The 20,971-nt window shown below is 48.1% G+C and overlaps 1 protein-coding gene across 1 annotated transcript; it reads right to left on the reverse strand.

Annotated features, from left to right (window-relative positions):
• Positions 1 to 890: 890 nt before the first annotated feature.
• Positions 891 to 19,449, reverse strand: LOC107147246 (flavin-containing monooxygenase 5-like). The gene is made up of 8 exons (XM_048810227.1): positions 19,101 to 19,449; positions 17,816 to 18,004; positions 17,198 to 17,360; positions 13,596 to 13,602; positions 12,628 to 12,789; positions 5,684 to 6,033; positions 2,728 to 2,800; positions 891 to 1,294 (listed from the first exon to the last, which is right to left on the reverse strand). The coding sequence occupies exons 1-8, from the start codon at positions 19,233 to 19,235 to the stop codon at positions 931 to 933; spliced, it is 1,443 nt and encodes a 480-aa protein (XP_048666184.1). The 5' UTR covers positions 19,236 to 19,449; the 3' UTR covers positions 891 to 930.
• Positions 19,450 to 20,971: the final 1,522 nt, after the last annotated feature.

The raw sequence follows: 20,971 nt of genomic DNA on the forward strand, positions 1-20,971 counted from the left end.
ACCCCCACACACTTCTTTCTGTACCTTTTGCAGACGAGCTGTAGATCTCACAGTGCTTTATTCTGCCTAGTTCTATATACACCCTCTAGTGCAAGTTCGTTTCACTATATATGCATAAACCCTTGCTGTGCCAGATAATGCTATCAGTAACTCAGTCAGACCATCTACCCATGGTGTTAGATTAAACCACCAGTTTTCCAGAACATACGTTTGGCTATCAAGTCTCTTTAGTCTCCATTGAGGCGGGGAATTTTCCTAGTCTCTTTAGTTGACTTCTCAAGGACATTGACTTTCCTTGGGCACATGTAAGATGTCTTGTGCATGGAGCTCTTTCTTCATTTCTATCAGTGCTCCTCGTGATTTCGCTGAAGTTAAACATTTTTAGCAAAAACACCAGATAGGTGATGTTCTCACTGCATCCCATCTGCACTTGCAAAATTTCAGGTTGGTATCCCATTGCTAGTGCTGTTCCATCAGCTGGTGACAGCGTTAGCCGTCACGTTTCCCACTGAAGAGATAGTCTCTGTGGAACTCTGGGGTATGTGTGAGGAGACGCTCTGAGACTAGAGTGCCATTTTGAACCCACACCTGGTTCGCTGTTTTCTGTACCCTTGTTTGTTCACTGACCCCACAGTTTATCACGCACTGCTGCCACATTGTGTGCGACCTTGTCAGGCAAGTCAGATAGTTTCTGGAAAAGCAGAAATAAGCTATGCGTTTTACAAATACCTCCTCACAAGAGCACCTCGGGAAATCATTATTGGAATTATTTGGTTATGGTTTAAATGTGCATATGTGATAAAACTCTTTCCCCATGTCACCAATTGGCCCCAGTGTGTACATATAATGAATCTATTTTCTTTTGCTACAATTCAAATCTGAGTGACTTTGTTCTTCTCTGGTTCCAGGCCCATCTGTGTCCACGTGAGCTTAATGACCGATCATCTGCAAGATGATGACCATGGAAGCAGAGAGAAAGATGACAGCACAGACACTTCTGACCCAAAGCCACCCAGAGGAACGGGAACCAGAGTGCTGGAGCACACGCGTTCTCAGGGGCTTGAGGATCCGGGCTCTCTGGGTGAGGATGGCTGCCCGGGCTCCGGTCCACTTGCCGGGCCCCTGTAGGCGGTACTGGTATGGGGTGCAGGGCCCATAGAAAACCTCCCTGGCTAGCTTGGCATCCCAGAGGAAGAGGGAGAGCAGGTTGGGTTTGACGCCTAGCTCAGAAGCAATCTCATCCATGTAGTCGATGTAGTACACTCGAGATGCACCTCTGGGGCTGTCCACAAACCTGGAATAAGAAGGACAGTGTTGGAAGCGCTATGTCATATTTGAGTCCATATTGTCCCCCGAGTTTCCAGGGAACTTCTTTTCTACTTATTTCTTAAAACACTTTTCTTAAATTTCTTAATGCATGTTTCCATGTATTGATTCTGTACAGTAACTATATCCTTGAGCACTGAACAATTGCAAACTGTTTTAGACTTTGGACATTAAAAACTATGCTGGTAGCCAGGTGTGGTGGTGCATGCCTGTAATCCCAGCAGCTCAGGAGGCTGAGGCTGGAGGTCATGAGTTCAAAGCCAGCCCCAGCAATTTAGTGAGGCCCTAAGCAACTCAGTGAGACCCTGACTTCAAATAAAATCCAAAAAAAAAAAAAAAAAAAGGCTGGGGATAGGGCTCAGTGGTTAGGTGCCCCTGGGATCAATTCCTAGTAGCAAAAACCAAAAAACTATGCTGGTAAGGTATTCTTGGGGATATGTGATAAAAACTATTAAAGACTATTTTAAAAGTACCAAAACTTTTCAAATTTTGGAGGATATTAGTTTCTATTGAAGAAACAAATCATAAAAATGTGAATTAATTATCTAGTCAAATTTTTTTAGTCTATATATCAAATCTAAAAATATACAAATATCTATGATAACTGACAAAATAGTAAAAAATCAAGTTCTGATTACAAATGAATATACAGGAAGCTATAACCAAAATCCAGAAAGCAAATTCGTTTTTTCCAGCAATGAAAATATAAACAACCAACAATAGACTCAAGTAGACAAAAATGGCATTTACATGTCCTGTTTAGTTGTATGGCCTGTACTGTGGGTCTAGTTAGGTAATGGTAAGAAGGGCACCTGATCATCTCCAAAGTTCCCCGAGTGAGCATAGGTTTATTGCAAAGCACTCAGAGTAGGTCTTTACCACACTGAAGTAAGTACGCATGTTCCTGAGCTACTCTCTCACTCTCTCTCTTTTAATATATTTAGTTGTCAATGAACCTTAATTTAATTCATTTATTTGTATGTGGTGCTGAAAATCGAACCCAGTGCCTCATATGTGTCAGGCAAACGCCCTACCACTGAGCCACAACCCCAGCCCCGCTGAACTGCTCTTGATTGTGTCTTGAGGAGTGTGTTGTGTTTTCTGTATTCTGAACAGATTATTTCTCCTTTGATTTTCTGACTTGCTTCTGGCAGTGAGCACAGGCTGGTCTGCGTGTTCTGGTCTTCACCGTAGAGGCCTCTCACTGCAGCGACTGGACATCCTATGAGACTGGTGTTCTAGCCAGGCTTTCCACACCTGTCCCCATGTGCGTTGTCACCATAATGTCACAGAGCTAGAATCGTCTTAGGGGTCTTGTTAAGGTGCCTTGTTCAAAAACAAAGGTCAAATAGGACCTGCTGCACCTGTTTGGTGTCCTTTAGCGGGGGATCGTGTGCTTACTCTTTGGCCATTCTCGTTTTCCTTCTGTTGATCTCAGCCAGCATGTCAGTCTCTGAGGGCAATTTTTTCAGGCCTAAGAAAAAGCAAGAGAGAAATGTAAGGAGGGCTGCGAGACGAGTAAACAAAGAGAGGTTTTCCAAGAGGAGAGTTGTCATAATCGGGTCATAGGGAACCCCTGTGAACTTCCCTCCTGGCATTCTCTGGAGCGGGATGGATGGAGTCAGCTTTCCCCAGGAGACGCAGGCTGTTCAGTGGTTCTCAGCTGCAATACACAGTGAAAGTTCTTGAATGCTAAGAATTCCCCCAAACATCTGGCTTGTGGTTGACACATGATGTTTGCACAGATTCATGAGCTAAAGTGTGAGGTTTGCACCCATGCGGGGTCCTCAATGCAGGGAAGTCAGGGTAAGCATCACCGTCATCTGTGTCATTCCTTTCAGGTGGGTACGTTGAAGACCCTCTCCACTACTTTGAGATTGACAGAGCATCTTGTCAACTGCAGTTGCCTGGCGTGCCACAGAACACCAGAGCTCCTCTCCTATCCCGGTGCAGCCCTTCACGGGCTCTCTGGTCTCCACCACTACTCATCTCCCAGCCTCTATGGGATCACCTCTGAGGTGCCTCTCATGAGAGAGCATTCCATGGGTGTCTTTCTGGGTCTGATTTATTTTGCTCAAGACTACTTCCTTATCCTGGTATTGTAAACAGAGCTGTGATAAACACAGGAGTGCAGGGGTCTTTTTGACATGTTGATTTCATTTCCTTGAAGGATATATACCCAGTATGAGATTGCTGGGTCACTTTTATCTTCCAGAGATCCTCAAACTCTACTGTGACCAGCTTCTGAGGCAGGTCTGTCTGAAAAGATCCTTACCTTGGGCTCATGTCTTAAAAAAAAGTTTTCTGAGTCCCCAGAGGCATTGGAAAAATGTCACCTCTTATGTGTATTCACAAACATACACTGATGCAAAATCTCCCAGGACAAACAGTAGCTGCTGCATTTTATAAGGAAACAAGTGGCTAAAGTGAAAGGTGGTGTGTGTGCGTGTATACGTGGGGGAGAGGAGGCGTGAGAAAGTGCAGGTCAGGTCAGGTCAGGAGGAGACAGGGAATCGGGACAGCACAGGAGAAGCAGGTGCGCTGACTTCTAAACTACATGCTTTGCACCTCGTCAGGGTCACAGGGACAGCAGGTGAGGTTGCTGCTCAGGCACTGAAGGGAGCCACTAAAGCAAGCAGCTCAACCCAGGGCAGGCAGACCCAGGGACCTGTAGGCTCCTCCCACTCGCAGTCTGGGCTCTGTGCTCCCCTGTCTCCTCTAAGGGAACCCTGCAGGCATTGGCCTGCAGTCACCCCATTCCTTCATATTCACTGCTGGGTCCCACCAACTCTAAAGACTGAGTCCTACTGTGCATCCGGTCTGCGGTGACCTGCACACAAAATACAGGCTTCCCTCCTCCGCCCTCTGCCAGGAAGTGTACGTGGTAAGTCTTTGAACATCTCTCAGACGAACGAGGGGCCACCCAGGCCTGGTTGTCCTAGGTTCCAGACAGGTAACAACACTGGGTTCCCAGCACCAGAGCAGCATCAGGTGGTATAAACTGGATGCCAGCCGGGTTAGAGCCATGGGGTGTCTGCCATCATGTATGGGTGTCTTGTGTGTGCTTCCCTGCTCCCTGGGTGGACAGCTGGAGACCCAGGTCAAGAAGCATCCTGTGAAAGGCAGGTGGTAGGTACCACGGCCAGCTCCCATGCACGTCCAGGAAGAGCAAGGCTGCTAGCCACATGGTTCTGGAACCGCGTTTACCTGGGCTCTCTCCAAACACTCGGGTGCCACAGATGTAGCACAGAAGTGTGATCTCCTCATGAGTACCACGAAATGTCCTACAACACAGACTTTAGAGGATGCAGTGTATGCGCATGAGCAGACTTGGGAAATGGACGGGCATCTCTCATTACATGTGCACAACTTGTGGAGCATCAGTTTTCCTCCTAGGTATGTCCCCAAGAGATGCACATGCTCAACTAATCACAGGTGTTAGGCTGTTGATGGCATCATTGTTTCTAGTCATCCTCAGTGGCCTTCAGCATGGCATGGACAAGTTGTGAGTATATGTGTCCAGATCACACATCCGTGACTTCAGGAAATGAGGTTAGACAGAGAAGGATCACGGGCCACCTGGATGCACATTCCTGCCTCATGCAGTGAAAAGCAGGCACTAGATAGCTTCCTGACTCACCTAACTGGCAAGTGTATGGCTCAGAAGGCAGAGGATTCAGTGAGGGCAGCCACTCTGTATGCCCATGGTGACCCTTCAGGGAAGACATGTCCTGAGAAGATGGAACCCTGACTTCTCATTCTTCGGAGCATGGGGAAGATATCAAAGTTATTTGGGGATGTGAGGGAAGGGGACACATGTGATTCAGCCAGCTTCTCTGGCTCTCAGCAGCTGTCATGCCACTCTGCCCGTGGAGCCTGGTTTCTGTCTGGCCCCAGGGTTGCTGGGTTCAGAGGCATCAGCCTGGGTAAGGACTTGGGAAGTGAGCCAGAATATGAGCCACGTATTTGGAGTTTACCTGAAACGTAAAGTGACTTCCCTAACTTTCTGCATTCTGTTCACAGGTAGCTTCTCCCTTGCTGGCCTTCTGCCCTGGCCAATTTCTGCTTCCATAATGCTCTCCCTTAAATTAACTTTCTACTGAAAAGAACTAAGTGAATGGATACCCAGTACTCAATTGTGGCCTGATGACAGTTTTACATGTTTTCTATTGTTATTATTTGGTTACTTTCCTTTTAACAGAATTCTCTTAGAAAATCAAACTAAAACTTCCAGAGAGTCCAAAAGCCATGACTCTCTAATGGTGAAATCTCAGGTGCTGTGGTAAAAGGTAAATTGGACAGAAGAGCTCCGGGTGCCTTGCCATTCATGCATAATCACGTAGAAGAGCGGGCCTACCTTGGAACACGCGCACAGCCCATCGGCTCTGGAGTTCTGTTGTGGGGATGAGGGCCCCCACGGGCTGCAGGAGGCCGATGAAAGCCAGCGTTGGCTTCTCCAGCTGAGGAGGGAAGACAAACTTATACATGGAATGCTGGCTGTCCAGGATTGCTAAGTCATCCTCCAAGAAAGGGAAAGAGAAGGTGTATCCTGTGGCAAAGAGGACAGTGTCAACCTTCTCTTCAGTGCCATCCTCAAAGATGGCGGACGTCTCGGTGAACTCCTTCACGTTTGGTTTCATCCGCACTTTTCCAGTGATTATGCGATTTGGCAGGTCGTCACTGAAGGTAGACTGATGGCTGAGAAATCTGCATTATAGGGAATGTAATATGAAGAAGTGTGCATGAATTTTGTTTATAAAGAAGTTGTGGTAAATGATCTCAAATGCACCATAGTATCTGTTTTTTTTTAAATTGATATCTCTAGAAAGGTAAGGAAATATAGTTTCTTGGTTAAGAACTTGGTTTTAGACACAGAATTTTGCCTCTGCATTGATCGTGCCACTTACCAGCTGTGAAATCTTGGAAAAGGCAGGAAACATTTTATCTTTGGTTTCCTAATCTATAATTAGAATGATGGCTCAACAACCAGATGAGATTGTGCTAAGTATGTGATAATAAACATGAACTCTATTTATATGTTTATCAGGAATAAAATCCTTCAATTTTAACTTACTTGATACCAAGTAAGGATTTGCATGAATTCATCATTAATCTTTATCAGTGATCTACAAAGAGCTACTGAAGGACTCGAACAGGAATCTTTGAAAACAGAAAGATGGTGGAAGAGAGAGCCAACACTAGTTTGCTCCTCCATAGGATGGAAATAAAACCACAGCTGTTACTCTCCTGGAGGTGAGGGACTGTGTCTGAGCACTGAAGTTGATACCACAGATTAAAAAACAAAACAAAACAAAAAACTTGGTGGATTCAGAGACTAGAGAGAGTAACGAAGCATCAGAAATAGAATGTGTTCGCTGGGGGCTCTGGCAGCTTGGTTTGGGGAAGAAGGTTCTTCTGAGGGGATGAAGGTGAAAGAGAAGGAGTCACAGCCTGGTGTAGAAGGTAGTAGAAGGCTGGTGTAGAAGGCTGTCCCGGGCAGACTAAAGACTTAAAGAAGCAGGTCTCCTGGAGTCTGAGAAACTGCAGCTTCAGGGCAGGACTCCTTGCATCTCTCAGCAAACCCTCAGAGGTTATAGCTGGGAACCACTGTGAGGTCCTATTGTTTGGGACTAAACTATTGTGGGAACCAGGAAACTTGGCATAATCACCTCTTCAGGTCCCGGGGACACTTGGGTACGCTGACTCTGCAGGCTGCTGAGAGCCATAGCTGAGTTGGGATGACACATGGCATTTTTGCCAGAATGAGTGGTTGAGAGGTGACGCCAGCAAGCCTTTGAGATGATGATGGTTATGTTAAGCTGTGTATTCAATTGTATATTAGACCCCTGCTGTCTGCCTTGGCCTGCTACTTTGGAGTTCTCCCAGGGATTCCCGGAGAGTTCCCATTGGTTGGGGAAGTGCAGGAGGAGGGATTTCCGGAGGAGGGATTTCCGGTTGGTGTGTGGTGTGTCCTGGAAGAAGTCTGCGTGCGTGGTGTTCCTGGGAGTGCGGAGAAAAAAGGAGTTCCTGTTTTAAACCTACAAGGCTGTGTGCAGGCTCGGTTATTTTGTGCCCAGCCAGACTGCGGCAGCAGGCAGTGGCCCTAGAGACAGTCAGGGCTTGGGAAGTGCCTCTGACACAAGTTTGCTGAGGAGTTTATGCTGGGTGGGGAAGTGGCTTACAGTGGGAAGGGAGTGGAGGGGACAGAGGTTCAGTGATCCTGCCCTGTGACACAAAGTGACCTGTCACTTATTTTGTGTGGGAGGCAGGGTTCAAAGGTGCTGCGATGAAGGTTAGCAATCCCAGCACAAAACTAGGTGGTCCAGTTGCTCCTCCCCCCTCAGAGGTATTCTGGGATGTGCTGCACCTTGGACATTTGTCACACCCCTGGACATCCAGTCTACATTCTCTTGGGAGTGACTGTATCTCCTAGTGCTAGCCACGCTCCACCAAACCGCTCAGTGAGAGGGGCTTGCTGTGGCTCTGACTTGTGCCATGCCCCTAGTTACACAGTCTAAAGTCACTGGAGAGAACCTACTCTTGGCATGGTCAACATGCCCTTAATGTTTTCAGTGAGAAATGTACAATGCAGTCTGCTCTTTGTCCAACTTGTTTTGTAAGACCTGAGAGGAATTCTAGCAAGCAGCAGCTGTGACCCCCACTCCCTGTCCCTCCCTCACCTGTTGAATTCCAACCTTTGCCATCTGGAGACCATGTTTCCAACACCTCAGCTAGGAGGAACTGTTTACTTATTTTTTTCCTCCATAAATGTCAGCAGATTTCTCAGTAGAAATTATAAAGGTAAGGAGGACGTCAAAGGGTGTTTCAAGAAAATAATTGCCAACTTAGATTACTATACTCAGCTAAGACATCCTCCAGAATAGAGGAAGTAATGAAGTCCTTAGAGAAGCTCGAGGTAAGGCAACTTGTGACCAGTCAACCAGCTTTACAGAAGGTACTTAAGGAAATCATACACCCTGAAGAGGAAGAACAGTAAACAATGATGAAGGCAGAGAAGAAAAGTAAAGTTCACTGAAAGAACAGATTAGCAAAGGAGAATTAGTAAAGAATCAAACAGTACTAATGCACAAAAACTTCAAGCTCCAAGAAGAATAAGAGATGAAGAAATGAACATAGGATATTTAAAACACCCAGAAGAAAAATAATCACACGATAGGAACAAATATATACCTTTCAAAAATAACCCTGGATGGGCTTGGGGTGTGGCTCAGTGTTAGAGCACTTGCCTAGCAGGTCTGAGGCTCTGGGCTCAATCCTCAGCACTACATAAAAATAAAGTCTATGTATAACTGAAAAAAAAAGACCTTCCTGAATATAAATGGTCTTAATTCTCCAATTAAAATATGCAGACTGTGTGATTAGATTAAAAAAGAAAAGCCTGTGTCTTCTTTCTGCAAGAAACTCACCTCATCAGCAAAAAAGTCAGCAAAAAAGTCACACCTTGAAAATAATGATGGAGAATGGTATTCCAAGAAAATGTACTCTAAAAGGAACCACCCTACTCATATCTGACAAAACAGGCTTTAAGCTACTACATATTGATAAGGGGAGCAGTTCATCAAGAAGATATAACAGTTATAAACATATGTTGGGGCTCCCAATCTTATCAAACAAAGACTATTAACAATAAAGGGAGAGAGACAGGGCCCAAGACAATAAGAACAGGGTGAATCCAACACCCCTCTCTCACCCACAGATCATCAAGACCAAATCAAACCAAAACAAAACCTCAACACACCCCCCCAAAAAAAAAACAATACTGCAAATGAACATCTAAGTTATACTATAAATCAAATGGACTTAACAGACATCTACAGAAAATTCCATCGAACATCAGCAGAATATACATTTTTTTGTCAACACATGAAACTTTTTTCAAAACAGATTATATATTAGGCCATAGGAAAGTCTTATCCAAGCAAAGAATTGAAACAAATTTGCATACCTTATCAAATCATAATGTAATGAAACTAGAAATCAATGGCAAGAGAAACTGCAGAAATTATACAAACACACGGAGATGGAATAATACACTTTTGAACGAATAATGGATCACTAAAAAAATCATTTAAAATTCTTAGAACTGAATGAAAACACAACCCATAGCAGAAACTGTGGGAAACAGCAGAGCAGCACAAAGAGGAGGTTTGAGCCATGAGTGCCTGCATTAAAAAATACCTCCAATAGAAACCTAATGATGCATCTCAAGGTCTTAGAAAAAGTGCATACTAAATTCACAATCAGTAGAAGGAAACAAATCATAAAGATCATGGAAGAAATAAATAGAATAGGGACTAAAAGAACAACACAAAGGATCAATGAAACAAAGAATTCTTTGAAAAGGTCAACAAAATTGACAAACCCTTAACTAGCCAGAGAGAAGAACTTCCAAAACAGAATTAGAGGTGAAAAGAGGACATTGCAACAGATAACTACCGAAATTCAAATGATACCAGGGAAAATATGAGTAATGATATGTCCATAAATTAGAAAATCTCAAAAAAAATGCACACATTTCTGGGCACATATGACCTTCCAAAATTGAACAAAGAGGATATAAAAACTCAAGTGATCAATAAAAAGCATTGAGATTGAAGCAGTAATAAAAAGTCTTCTAACAAGCAAGCTGAGGACTGGAGGGACTCACTGTGAATTTCACCAAATTTTTAAAGAAGAACTAATGCAGTGCTCCTCAAAGTGTTCCTAAGACACAGAGGGAAGGACCTCTTCCAATTCTGCAAAGCCAGGATCATCCTAGTGTGAAAAGCTGATAAAGATACAACAACAAAAAGAAAAAGAGAGCAAAGTATAAACCAGCATCCTTGTTGAGCTTAGACGAAAATATCCTCAATGAAACGCTGCAAAGTGAAGTCAGTGGCACGTCTAAAAGGTCTCCATCACAGTCAAGTTGGTTTCGTTCCAGGGATGCAAGGCTCGCTCTATATATACAAACTGAAAATGTAATAGGGAATCAAAGCAGAGTCAAAATAAAACTGAAGAATCTTCAGAATCAGGAAAAGCCTTGGATAAACTTGATATTCCTTTAGGATAAAGTCCTGAACAAATTAGGTATGGAGGATCCCACTGCAAAGTGACAGACCTTACATGACAAATGGGAAAAGTGGAAGCCTCTCATCTGAAGCCGGGAGCTACCCAAGGGTGTGCCTTCTCACCACTCTTATTCATCAGTACTTGAAATTCTAGCCTCTGAAACTAGGTAAGAGAAAGAGACTAAAGGTAAGCATGGGGAAGGGGGAAGCCACACTGTCCTGGTTGCAGATGATAGGATTACGCCCCCAGGAACCCCCGAGCCTCCTCCTCTAAGTGTCTTAGAACCAGAGCAGCAGGACACAGAAGCCACCTGTGAAATCCAGGAGCTTTTCTATATGTCAATAATGAGATCTCTAATGCCATTCACAACAGCCTCAAAAAAAAAAAAATTCTAGAACCCAACCCAGCAAAACGTAAAGACCTCTACAAAATGAATCAAACTGAAGAAAGAGGCTGAAGGAGATGGTAGAATGTGAAAAGGCCTCCCGTGTTCATGGAGTGAGACAATCTTGTTAAAGTGTCCCACCCCAAAATGATCTACAGATTCAGTGCAGTTCCCATCGAAATACCAGAGACATTATTCACAGAACTAGAAAGAACATACTAAATTCAAACCTAAGCACAAAAGACCCTGAACAGCCAAAATAGTCCTGAGTCAAAACATCCAAGCTGGACGCGTCACAACATCTTAGTTGAAAGTCCACTACAAGCTGAATACCAATGTCAACTGGCACTATTCAAACTAACCAAGTCATGGAATCAGCTTGGGAGCCTGGAGGTGGATAAATGGACCAAGAATATGTGGTCCATTTGTATAATGGAGTATTACTCAGTCATGAGGAAGAATGAAATCATGTCATTGTCAGAAAATGGATGGCACAGAAGGACATCATGTTAAGCAAAAATATGCCAACAACAACAAAAAAACAACCCAAGAACTTTTTAATTTCATACACGTAAACTGGAAAAAAAGGTGAGGGAAGGGAAAGGGAACCATGGGAAGGGGAGAGATGTAGGGTAAGAGGGTGGGAGGGAGGGGAGCCACAGTCAACGACAAGACGTGCCTGTGTGCAGATCACACAGAGAGATGCACGTCTGCAGGATTCCTGTGGGTTAAGGACGAGAAAGAAATGAGAATACAGATAAAAGAGTAAGCATATTTGTACATACTCTTTTACATATATCCTTTCCTAAGACTTGCTGCCAAATGAACAAAAAAGAAAAAAAAAAAAACAGAAAAACTGTGCGGCCCAAACCAAAAAACCGAGCTACTCAAACAGTGTGACCCTCGAGGGGAGAGTGGGGCTTAGAGACAGCCAACGCTTGGAGACTGCAACAGGAGGTTTGAGCTGCGAGTCCCTCTATTCCCAGGCGTCCTTTGCTGTCACTACCCGTCTTCTACATCCTGAAAAACCTGTGTTTTGCAATAAGCTGGAGTCGCACACCCACCTCATGAGTCTAGTCCTGAGCTACATAATTTCTTCCTGCACATACTTGTGAGAACTGATTCTCTGCTGTTGCTGCCTGCTTGGCCTAGTTGAAGTCTTTATAATCTTTTATTTGACTATTTTTTAAATTCAGGAACCTGTAGGGAAGGAGGGGAGAGGAGCAGGAATGGAGACAGGGACAACACCAAGCTCCTGGGTCAGGTGGGGAAGGGACCAAAGGCCACAGAGGAGGAGTGGCCCCAGAGGGGGAAGAGCCAGGCGAGTGTGGCCAGGAGGGAGGGCCGGTCCTGGTCAGAACTGCTGGGGTGAGAGGCCCCAAGCAAGAGGGGTCCTGGGACATCCAGGGGCACTGCACGCCTGGGTGGTGAGTTCTAGGGTGGCCATGGTCATGGGTCCTAGAGGAGCAGGACAGAGGCCACAGCAGTGAGGAGTGCCAGGGGTGGCTGGGCCTGAGTGTGGGGCCTGTCCATGTGGATGTTGGACCTGTCCTGATGGACGTCAGCCTGAGGGTCGCTGTGGATCTTGTTTAGAATTCAGAGAGTAAAGGGGCACGTGCTATGAAGGGTGGCATGGCAGGTGGCACAGGTCTCATGAGACCAGCGCTGAGTTCCCTGCGCCCCCCCCCCTTGGCTTTGCTGTGGCACCCCAGAGGAAGGAGCAGGAATGACTAAAGGAGTAAAAAGTCCTGCCAGGTGTTAGCATGGGGCGTGCCCTGCTCCTGTGCCTCTGGGGCCACCAACTCTGCTGAGCTGCCTGGCCATCCCAGCCCAGGTGCACGTACCTGTGTGCAGCCTGCAGCCCGTAGTTGGCGTGGTTGAACCTTGCGTTCAGTTTCTNCTCCCGCCTCCCTCTCCTGCCCACACACCTGCTCCTCCCACAGAAAGAGCCGTCTCCGCTCTCATCCCCCAGTGGCATGTCCTCACCCCACGCGTTAGTTAGGCTCCTGCAGAGAGACCCAGCCAGCACCTAGCAGGAGGCACACAGAGGGATGCAGACGCATGGAGGGCGCTGCCCGGGGAAAGTGGCTCACGTGCTGCTGGAGGCCAGGACAGGCCGTCCTCAGGCTGAGACCCTGTGGTGCTGGTCGTGTGGCTCTGTCCAGGAATGGAGGCTGCAGACCCGGGCGGTGATGGGCACCTCTCTTGAGGCCACGGGAAGAGCTGCGGCGAGTCCTGGAGTCCTTGGGCCCAGCACCTGTCGTTCTGATGTCCAAGCCAAAGCGTGTCCCAGCTCTAGGGAGAGAGAGAAGGTGGGTCCCTCTCTGCCTTTTATTCTGTTCTTACCTCCCACCGTCAGATTGGGCCTGCCCACCTAGAGGGTGGGTCTTCCTTTCCCTGTCACCTGAGTCTCAGGCCTGTGTCCTCTGGAAACACCTCACACACACACATGGTACACAGAAGCAACCCTATCTTTCCCATCAAATAGCAAACTATCTGTGTTTCCGTTTCAGGAAAAGATGAACACACAGTGAATACTGAACTTTGAGGATAATTACTTCTTCACCGGCTATGTCAATATCTCTTAATCCCGTCCAGTTGCAGATCCAAAATTTGTGACCTTGGTGACCATCTGTCCCTGACTCTTCAGGTAAAAGAAAGACAATAAGGGGTCCCAGTGTGGGGCACTAGGGACCAAACGTGACTCAAGTTGGGGCCTGGAGGTATCCCAGACCCCTGAGGTTTCTCCAGGAGAAGGTGGCCCAGTGGTGAGAATGAAGCTGATCTGGGGACCTCAGCGAGCAGAGCTGACCTGTTCCCTGCCGAGGGATATTTGGGAAATTGGGGGGGGGGTTGCTCAGAAGTGGCTTGTGAGGGAGCAGACTGTGGGGTTGGAGGGAAGCCTCTAGAAGCCAAACAGCTGTGTTAGTCACACTCCATATCTGCAATATGAACCCGAGGCCTTTACACAAGGTTCTCTTGGGCTCAGGGCTCTGGAAGTTCCAGTGCCACATGGAGTGACCTCTTTGTTTTGGACCTCTGACAAGGCTTTGGGCCTCTGATGAGGGCAGCATGAACTGGTGGAGCAAACCCCTCCCCTCATGAGCCAGGAAAGAAAGGGGAAAGGAAGAGCCTGTGGTCCCCCCACCCCCTTCCGGGGCATGCCCCTGTGGGCTGAGGACCTTCTACCAGGCCCACCTGGAAAGGATCTCACCACCTCCCAACTGCGCCACTCTGGGAACCAAGCCTCAGCACCTGGACTCCAGGGACAGACACCTACACAGACCACAGCAAAAAGCCTTCCTTCTGCCCAAGGGTCAGCACACTGTGGCCTCATCGTCTGCGCTGCTGGCCCTCCCGGGCAGTGAGTCAGCTCCTGGCCTCCCCTGCCTGGAGGAACCTGTTGGAAGTGAGCTCAGGCCATGGGGCCCAGCCCGGGACTGGAGGTCAGGTAACCCCACACCCTCTACCCAGGTCACAGCAAAATCACTGACTCTGGGAGGTGACAGGAGGGAGAGCAAATGTGCGGCCGAGGCCGAGGGCCACTGTGAGCCACTGAAGGCCTGATGGCTGCGTCTGAGTGCCCTCCACACCTGCCGATGCTGAAGGGTTCACCTGGAACCAGGTGCTTCCCTGGGGGCCTGTGGTGGCCTGTCTGCTGGACACAGGCCAGTCAGGAGCTGGCTGGACCCGGCCTGCTGGGCACTTGCTGGTCAGGACAGAGTCCTTTCTCAGGGCCCAGTCATCCTCTGCACTGTGGGCTCATGTGGCCTGCTGCCTTTGGGACAGGTGACCAAGGTGCCCTCAGCCCTGGGATTGGGGCTACTGCTGTGTGGAGAGCCGCCCCCGGGGCTCTTGAGGTGATGCCAGCCTTGGCTTTTCTGAAGTGGCAACTTGTCTGGTGCCGCAGGCTGGGGCAGCACACAGGACTGGTGTAAGTCCTGCTCTCCCCCCTGGAGAGCCTGAGTCTGCTGCCCACAGGAGAAGAGAGGATCCCACATCTAGAAGGGAAAGAGGAGATTCACCTCTGCTCTGCCCTTTGTTCTCTCCAGGCTCTCGGCCACATGGATGGATGGTGCTGCCCACAGGGAGGGTGGGTCTCCCCACTGGGCCCACTGATTCACAGAAGAGTCTCTTCCACACACACCCTTACCAACATACACAAGATATTCCTCTACCAGTGTTCTGAGTATTCCTGAATCCAGACAGAATGACACCTCAAATTCACTATCAGACCTCAGAAGGAGAATTCTGTAATTACGGATTCGCATAACCAACATGGACCACAAAAATCCTTATTGGTTCATAGTGCATAGATGTGCTGTCGTGGGAAATGCAGGGGACCGTCACTCTCGCCACCCTCCACTAATGGCACGTTGAACCACGGGGGGAAAGTCTCGTCTCCACAGGCTGTTTTCATGTCCTTGGTCCACACTATGTAAACTTATTTCTTCCCTTTTGAAATTTCTTACTATTTTAATTGGCATAGAATTGCACACATGTATGAGATAGGATGTGATATTTTGATATGTGTATGCAAGTCATGATCAAATCAGAGAAAATGTATCCATCATTTCAAAAGTTCGCCATTTCTTTGTCTTGGGAACATGCATAATGTTTCTTCTAGCTATTTTGAAATGTACAGCAAGTCACTATTGACCGCGCTCTGGAGAAGTGGAACTTGTTCCTCTCAATGAGGAACTGTGTTTTTGTGTCCCACTCTCTGAAGCTTCCTGTCCCCCCCCCCATCATGCCCAGCCTCTGGCCACCACTGATCCTCTCTCCAGTTCTATGGCATCAAGTTTTAAACTTCCGCCTACAAGTGAGAACAGGTGGCATTTGTCTTTCTGGGCCTGGGTTAGTTCACGTGACCTCATGTTCTCCAGTTCTACTCACATGGCCACAGATGACAGGATTATGTTCCTTTTATGGTCGACTGTTACTCCACAGTGTAGATACGCCACTTTTCTGTGTCCACTCTTCCACTGATGGGCACCTCGAGCGATTCCCTGCATTCACTGTTTACAAAAGGCGGGGAGCTGGGCATCCCTGATGGTGGATCTCGTTCCCTGAGGTGACCCGGGAGTGGGATGTGGCACCCGTGGCAGCTCTGACTTTCTCAGGCATGTCCAAGCTGTTTTCCACAGGGTGGTACTAAACACCAGCAGTGTCTTGAAGTTTCCCTTACGCTTATTTATGACTTTTTGATTATAGCCATTTAAAATCATATCTCATGGCGGCTTTGATTTGCTCTCCATGATGATTAGTGATATAGAGCATCTTCCATATATTTAGTGGCCACTTGGACATCTTCTTTTCAGAAATATTTAAAATACTTTGTCTTATCTGCAGAGACATACGAAGTGTGCAGCCAAAGGTGCAGTGTTTGGATGAGTTACTTTCTTCATTATTCTTGGAGTCACCACCTATAGCTTTGTGTGGGTGAGGGCTTGTATGGCATTAGATCTCATCTGCATCATCTGAACTTTGACATTCACCCAGACATTTCCCGAAATTCTTGAAAAGTCACCCGCAGACTCTTGTCCNTGACACACATGCACACATACTCACACATGTGCACACACACACTTGCACACACACTCACACACAAGTGTACACTCACACTCACACACGTGCACACTCACACATGCACACACTCTCACACACTCACACACAAGTGCACATTCACACACTCACACACAAGTACACACTCACACTCACACACACATGCACACTCACATATGCACACACTCATACACACAAGTGCACACTCACACTGACACACATGCACACACACTCACACACACTTGCGCACACTCACACACAAGTGCACACTCACACGCACACACACATGCACACTCACACGCACACACACATGCACACTCACACATGCGCACACTCATACACACATGCACATACACACTCTCACACACTTCACTGGTTGCTCACTGACTCCCGCCTACCTCTTCTGCCCACACACACTGACACACATGCACACACACTTGCACACACTCACACACAAGTGCACACTCACACGCACACACATGCACACTCACACATGCGCACACTCATACACACACATGCACATACACACTCTCACACACTGCACTGGTTGCTCACTGACTCCCGCCTCCCTCTCCTGCCCACACACCTGCTCCTCCCACAGCAAGGGTGTGTTCTCCTGGCCAGGCCACACTCCATTGCTCACTTGCTTCTTCTTCCTGGAAGGCCAGACCCCTGCCTTGGCTGCCTGGGGAAGGTTGGGCTTCCAGTTCCAGGGGTACCTCTATCATCTGAGTGCTCCTCTCTGCACCCCACTGTGCCAGGAAAACGCTTCTGTCGGTGCCCGTGCTAGCGTGGGCACGCAGATTCTTGGATCCAAAGATCTGTCCCTCACACTCATCAGTTAAATACCTGCAAACTCCTGTAAGGGCAAATGCTTCTCAGTGTAATGGCCGCTGCAGATCATGACCCCGTCGAAGATGTAGGATTGCTGCTTCCCATCAGCTTCTACCACAACATCCCACTGGCCAGAGGATGAAAAATCAGGGCGCTTCCTCACACTGCACACCTTCGCCTGGGAAGCAAGGGCCAAGGCAGCCTTAGTGCTAGAGCACTGCTCATCTCCATTCCCCAGAGAACTCTGGGTTCACAATAAGGTGGGTGGTGGCTTCTCTCTCCATAGCTCCTGGGATTTTATAATTGTATGCACAACAACCTCCTAGAATTGTTTCTTCCCTAGGATTGAGGTAGTTGGGCAACATAATACATGAAATTCCATTCCTAAACCTATATTCTACGTCTAATATGATTAACTGAAGCCTCAGCTTAGGGACCAATGCAGAGACAGTGCACCTTGGAGGGGACCTAAGTTGGAAATGTCTTCACTAATGTAGAGAATGTGCCGAGACACCAGGTCTCTCTAGAACTGTGGTGGACATGCACACTGGACGGGCGCCTCTGCCTGCTCTGGCTTGTGAAGACTTTGCGAGGACCCACGTGGAGGTGCTGAGCAGGGTTTGCCTTCCTTACCAGGAACTCGATGTGTTGCATGAGACCAAAGTGCCTGGCGTACATCCTGAGATACTCCATCATTTTGGAATTGTGCATGTAGTTGGGAAAATGGTCAGGGACGGGGTAGTCGCTGAAGGCTGTCATCTCCTTGGAGGTGTTGCAGGTCAAGGATTTGTATATCCCAGCTCGTCCAGTGTCGGGGGTCTCCTGTGGGAAGCAAACCGGCCGTGGCCTCCAGTGTCCAGGCACACAGTGGGGAACGAGAGGGGGCCGTCAGCCTGTGGGTTTGGGACTAGTGGTCCTTGTGGGTCTCTGCAATGGAGCTGAGCAGGAAGGAGGTGCTGGAGTCAGCCCATGTGGAGATGAGATGAGTAGGATCCTCTTCATGATGATGGACCCTAAGTGTGCCCTGATCGTCTCCCAACAGGAAAATGTCCAGACAGATCAGAAAACCCAGGAAGGACAGGGGGGAGGAGGAGAAGAGGGAAAGGGATGTACCAGGAATGAACTGGAGCAAATTATGGACTTTATACCTGTGCTATGTCTCTATGAACCCACTATTATTTGTAAATATAACACCCTAATAAAAACATTAAAAGTAATCAAAACACGACACAGGAAACAAATTCTAAACCAACCCAAAAGGAAGAAACATAAAACCGAGTGGTGAAGAGAAGTTTCCCCAGGAGAAATTCAGCCTCGCAGCTGGAGGAACATGGATTAGGAGGAGGCCCTGGAAATAGGTACCACGTAACCCGGGAGGAAGCAGTCATGAACACGTGGTGTGTCAACTCACTAACTGACACACCAGGTGAAATCAGGCAGGGCCACGAAGGGGGACACTGTGTGAAGACTGTGTGCCACGTGCTTAAAGTCTCGCTGTTGTTCAGAAGCGTGAGCTGCCTCTGTCCATCATGGAGGGTCCATGGTGAACACACTGCTTTCAACTGCATCCAACTCGCCCACAGAGCAGTGAGAAGGTGACCCGTGGTGTGCAGGGAAGGGCCAGGGTCCGCATGCAGGTGACCTCCGGCCTGTCCCCAAGTCTGCCAAGCAGAAGGACATGTCAGTTTTATGTGCAGAAGCCCAAGTGCTCCTGGAGGCTGTCAGGGAAATGCTGGAAAGAGGGTCCTGCAAGCCCCGGGAGTTTCAGCTTCGTCTCAGTGTGGACATTACCACTTATAAGGGACACCAAGGAGTGAAGGAGGAATTGCTCAGAGTGGACAGAGTTCTGGCTCCTGTCAGAGAGGAAGCATCTCTTCACAGACACAGCTGGCACTTCACGGAAGGAGCACAGAATTACCTCGTATCTCCACAGTCCTCCAATGTCGCTGCCTTTTTCAAAACATGTGGGCTCCAGTCCCTCCTCCAGGCAGCTCTTAATGGCCCCTAATCCGCTGACCCCGGCGCCAATCACTGCAATTTTTTTTGCTTTCATGGTCTCTGAAATGAAGGAGAATTCTTTCAGTTTTGTTGTCCCAGAGGGAAGGCCCTCCAGGAGGGCCCGTCCTGTCTGGAGTGGCCCTGTGAGCAGCTGTGCTGCTGACTCCTGTCCTCACCCAGGTGTGGCCTTGGGTGCCAAGGCCTGTGCTCCGAAGCCAGTCCACCCTCCTTGCCGGCCAGCCGTCTCTGGGCTCCCAGGCGTCCTCCAACCTCCAGAGGAGCCTGGCCTCTGGTCTGCTCCCATCCCCGCCCTCTCTCAGCCTGGCCCCTTGTTCTGGGAGGCAGTTCTCTAGAGCTGCTCCAGAGGCCCACGTCCTGCTCTAGTGGCAGTGAGATGCCGCAGCCCATTCCCACATGACTGCTGCTGTCCCTGTGCAGGAGGTCAGCCTCCGTTCCCCTGGGGCTCAAGCAAGGGGCAGCCCTCCAGCATCTCGTCAGAAAGACCCACAGAAAGAGCCGTCTCCGCTCTCATCCCCCAGTGGCATGTCCCCACCCCATGCGTTAGTTAGGCTCCTGCAGAGAGACCCAGCCAGCACCTAGCAGGAGGCACACAGAGGGATGCAGACGCATGGAGGGCGCTGCCCGGGGAAAGTGGCTCACGTGCTGCTGGAGGCCAGGACAGGCCGTCCTCAGGCTGAGACCCTGTGGTGCTGGTCGTGTGGCTCCGTCCAGGAATGGAGGCTGCAGACCCGGGCGGTGATGGGCACCTCTCTTGAGGCCACGGGAAGAGCTGCGGCGAGTCCTGGGGTCCTTGGGCCCAGCACCTGTCGTTCTGATGTCCAAGCCAAAGCGTGTCCCAGCTCTAGGGAGAGAGAGAAGGTGGGTCCCTCTCTGCCTTTTATTCTGTTCTTACCTCCCACCGTCGGATTGGGCCTGCCCACGTCCAGGGTGGGTCCCCCTTCTCAGTTCCCTGAGTACATGCTAATCTCTGGCCACACCTCAGACACACCTGCACACCTGGACAGCTTATCATTCTAATCAAATGCGAAGCCACCTGGGTTTTCCTCCTGCAGAAAAGGAATGGGCACAGTGTGTACCAGTCTTTGACGGTAATTAATGCTTCACTAGGTATCTGGGTCTTCATTCATCCTGTCAAGTTGACACCTAAAATTATCATAATTCCACCCTTGTTAATGTGACACCATATATGTCTCCTTAAACCATGATTAATCTTAAAATAGAAGTCATAGAAAGGTTACTATCCCACCTCAGTTGAGGTCTCCTGCATACAACTTAAAGAACCCTGGTCCTTTACAAAAGAGGAGGAGAAGGCCTTGAGTGGTGTATTGCTCTCATGATATCTCAGACTCAACTATCATGAAATGCAATGGAATGTTCCTGAACACTTCCATAAAATAAATAATCTTATTTTACATGATAAGTAAATAAAAAGTATGGAAACAATTGTAATGTTTGTGTTATAAACATTACATGTGCACATCCACCAGGAATCGTCACAGCAACAACATATTTTAAAAATATTTTTTAGCCCATTTTACTTAAACATAATAGTGGGCTTATTTCTGACATATTTGTGAGTTCATGTGGCATAGTTGGCTCCATTTTAATTCCCCAGTTTGCCTCATTTCCTCTCCTTCTTGTCCATTTCCTCTGCTCTGCTGACCTTCCATCATTCATTCATTCATTCTGATGAGTTAAACATGACAACAGAATGCACTTTAATTCTTTGAACACAAGTGGAGCCAACTTTTCCTTTCTTTGGTTGTACCA

This window comes from Marmota marmota, unplaced genomic scaffold (genome assembly GCF_001458135.2).
Source record: "Marmota marmota marmota unplaced genomic scaffold, marMar, whole genome shotgun sequence".
In the NCBI taxonomy this organism is placed as follows: Eukaryota; Metazoa; Chordata; class Mammalia; order Rodentia; family Sciuridae; genus Marmota; species Marmota marmota.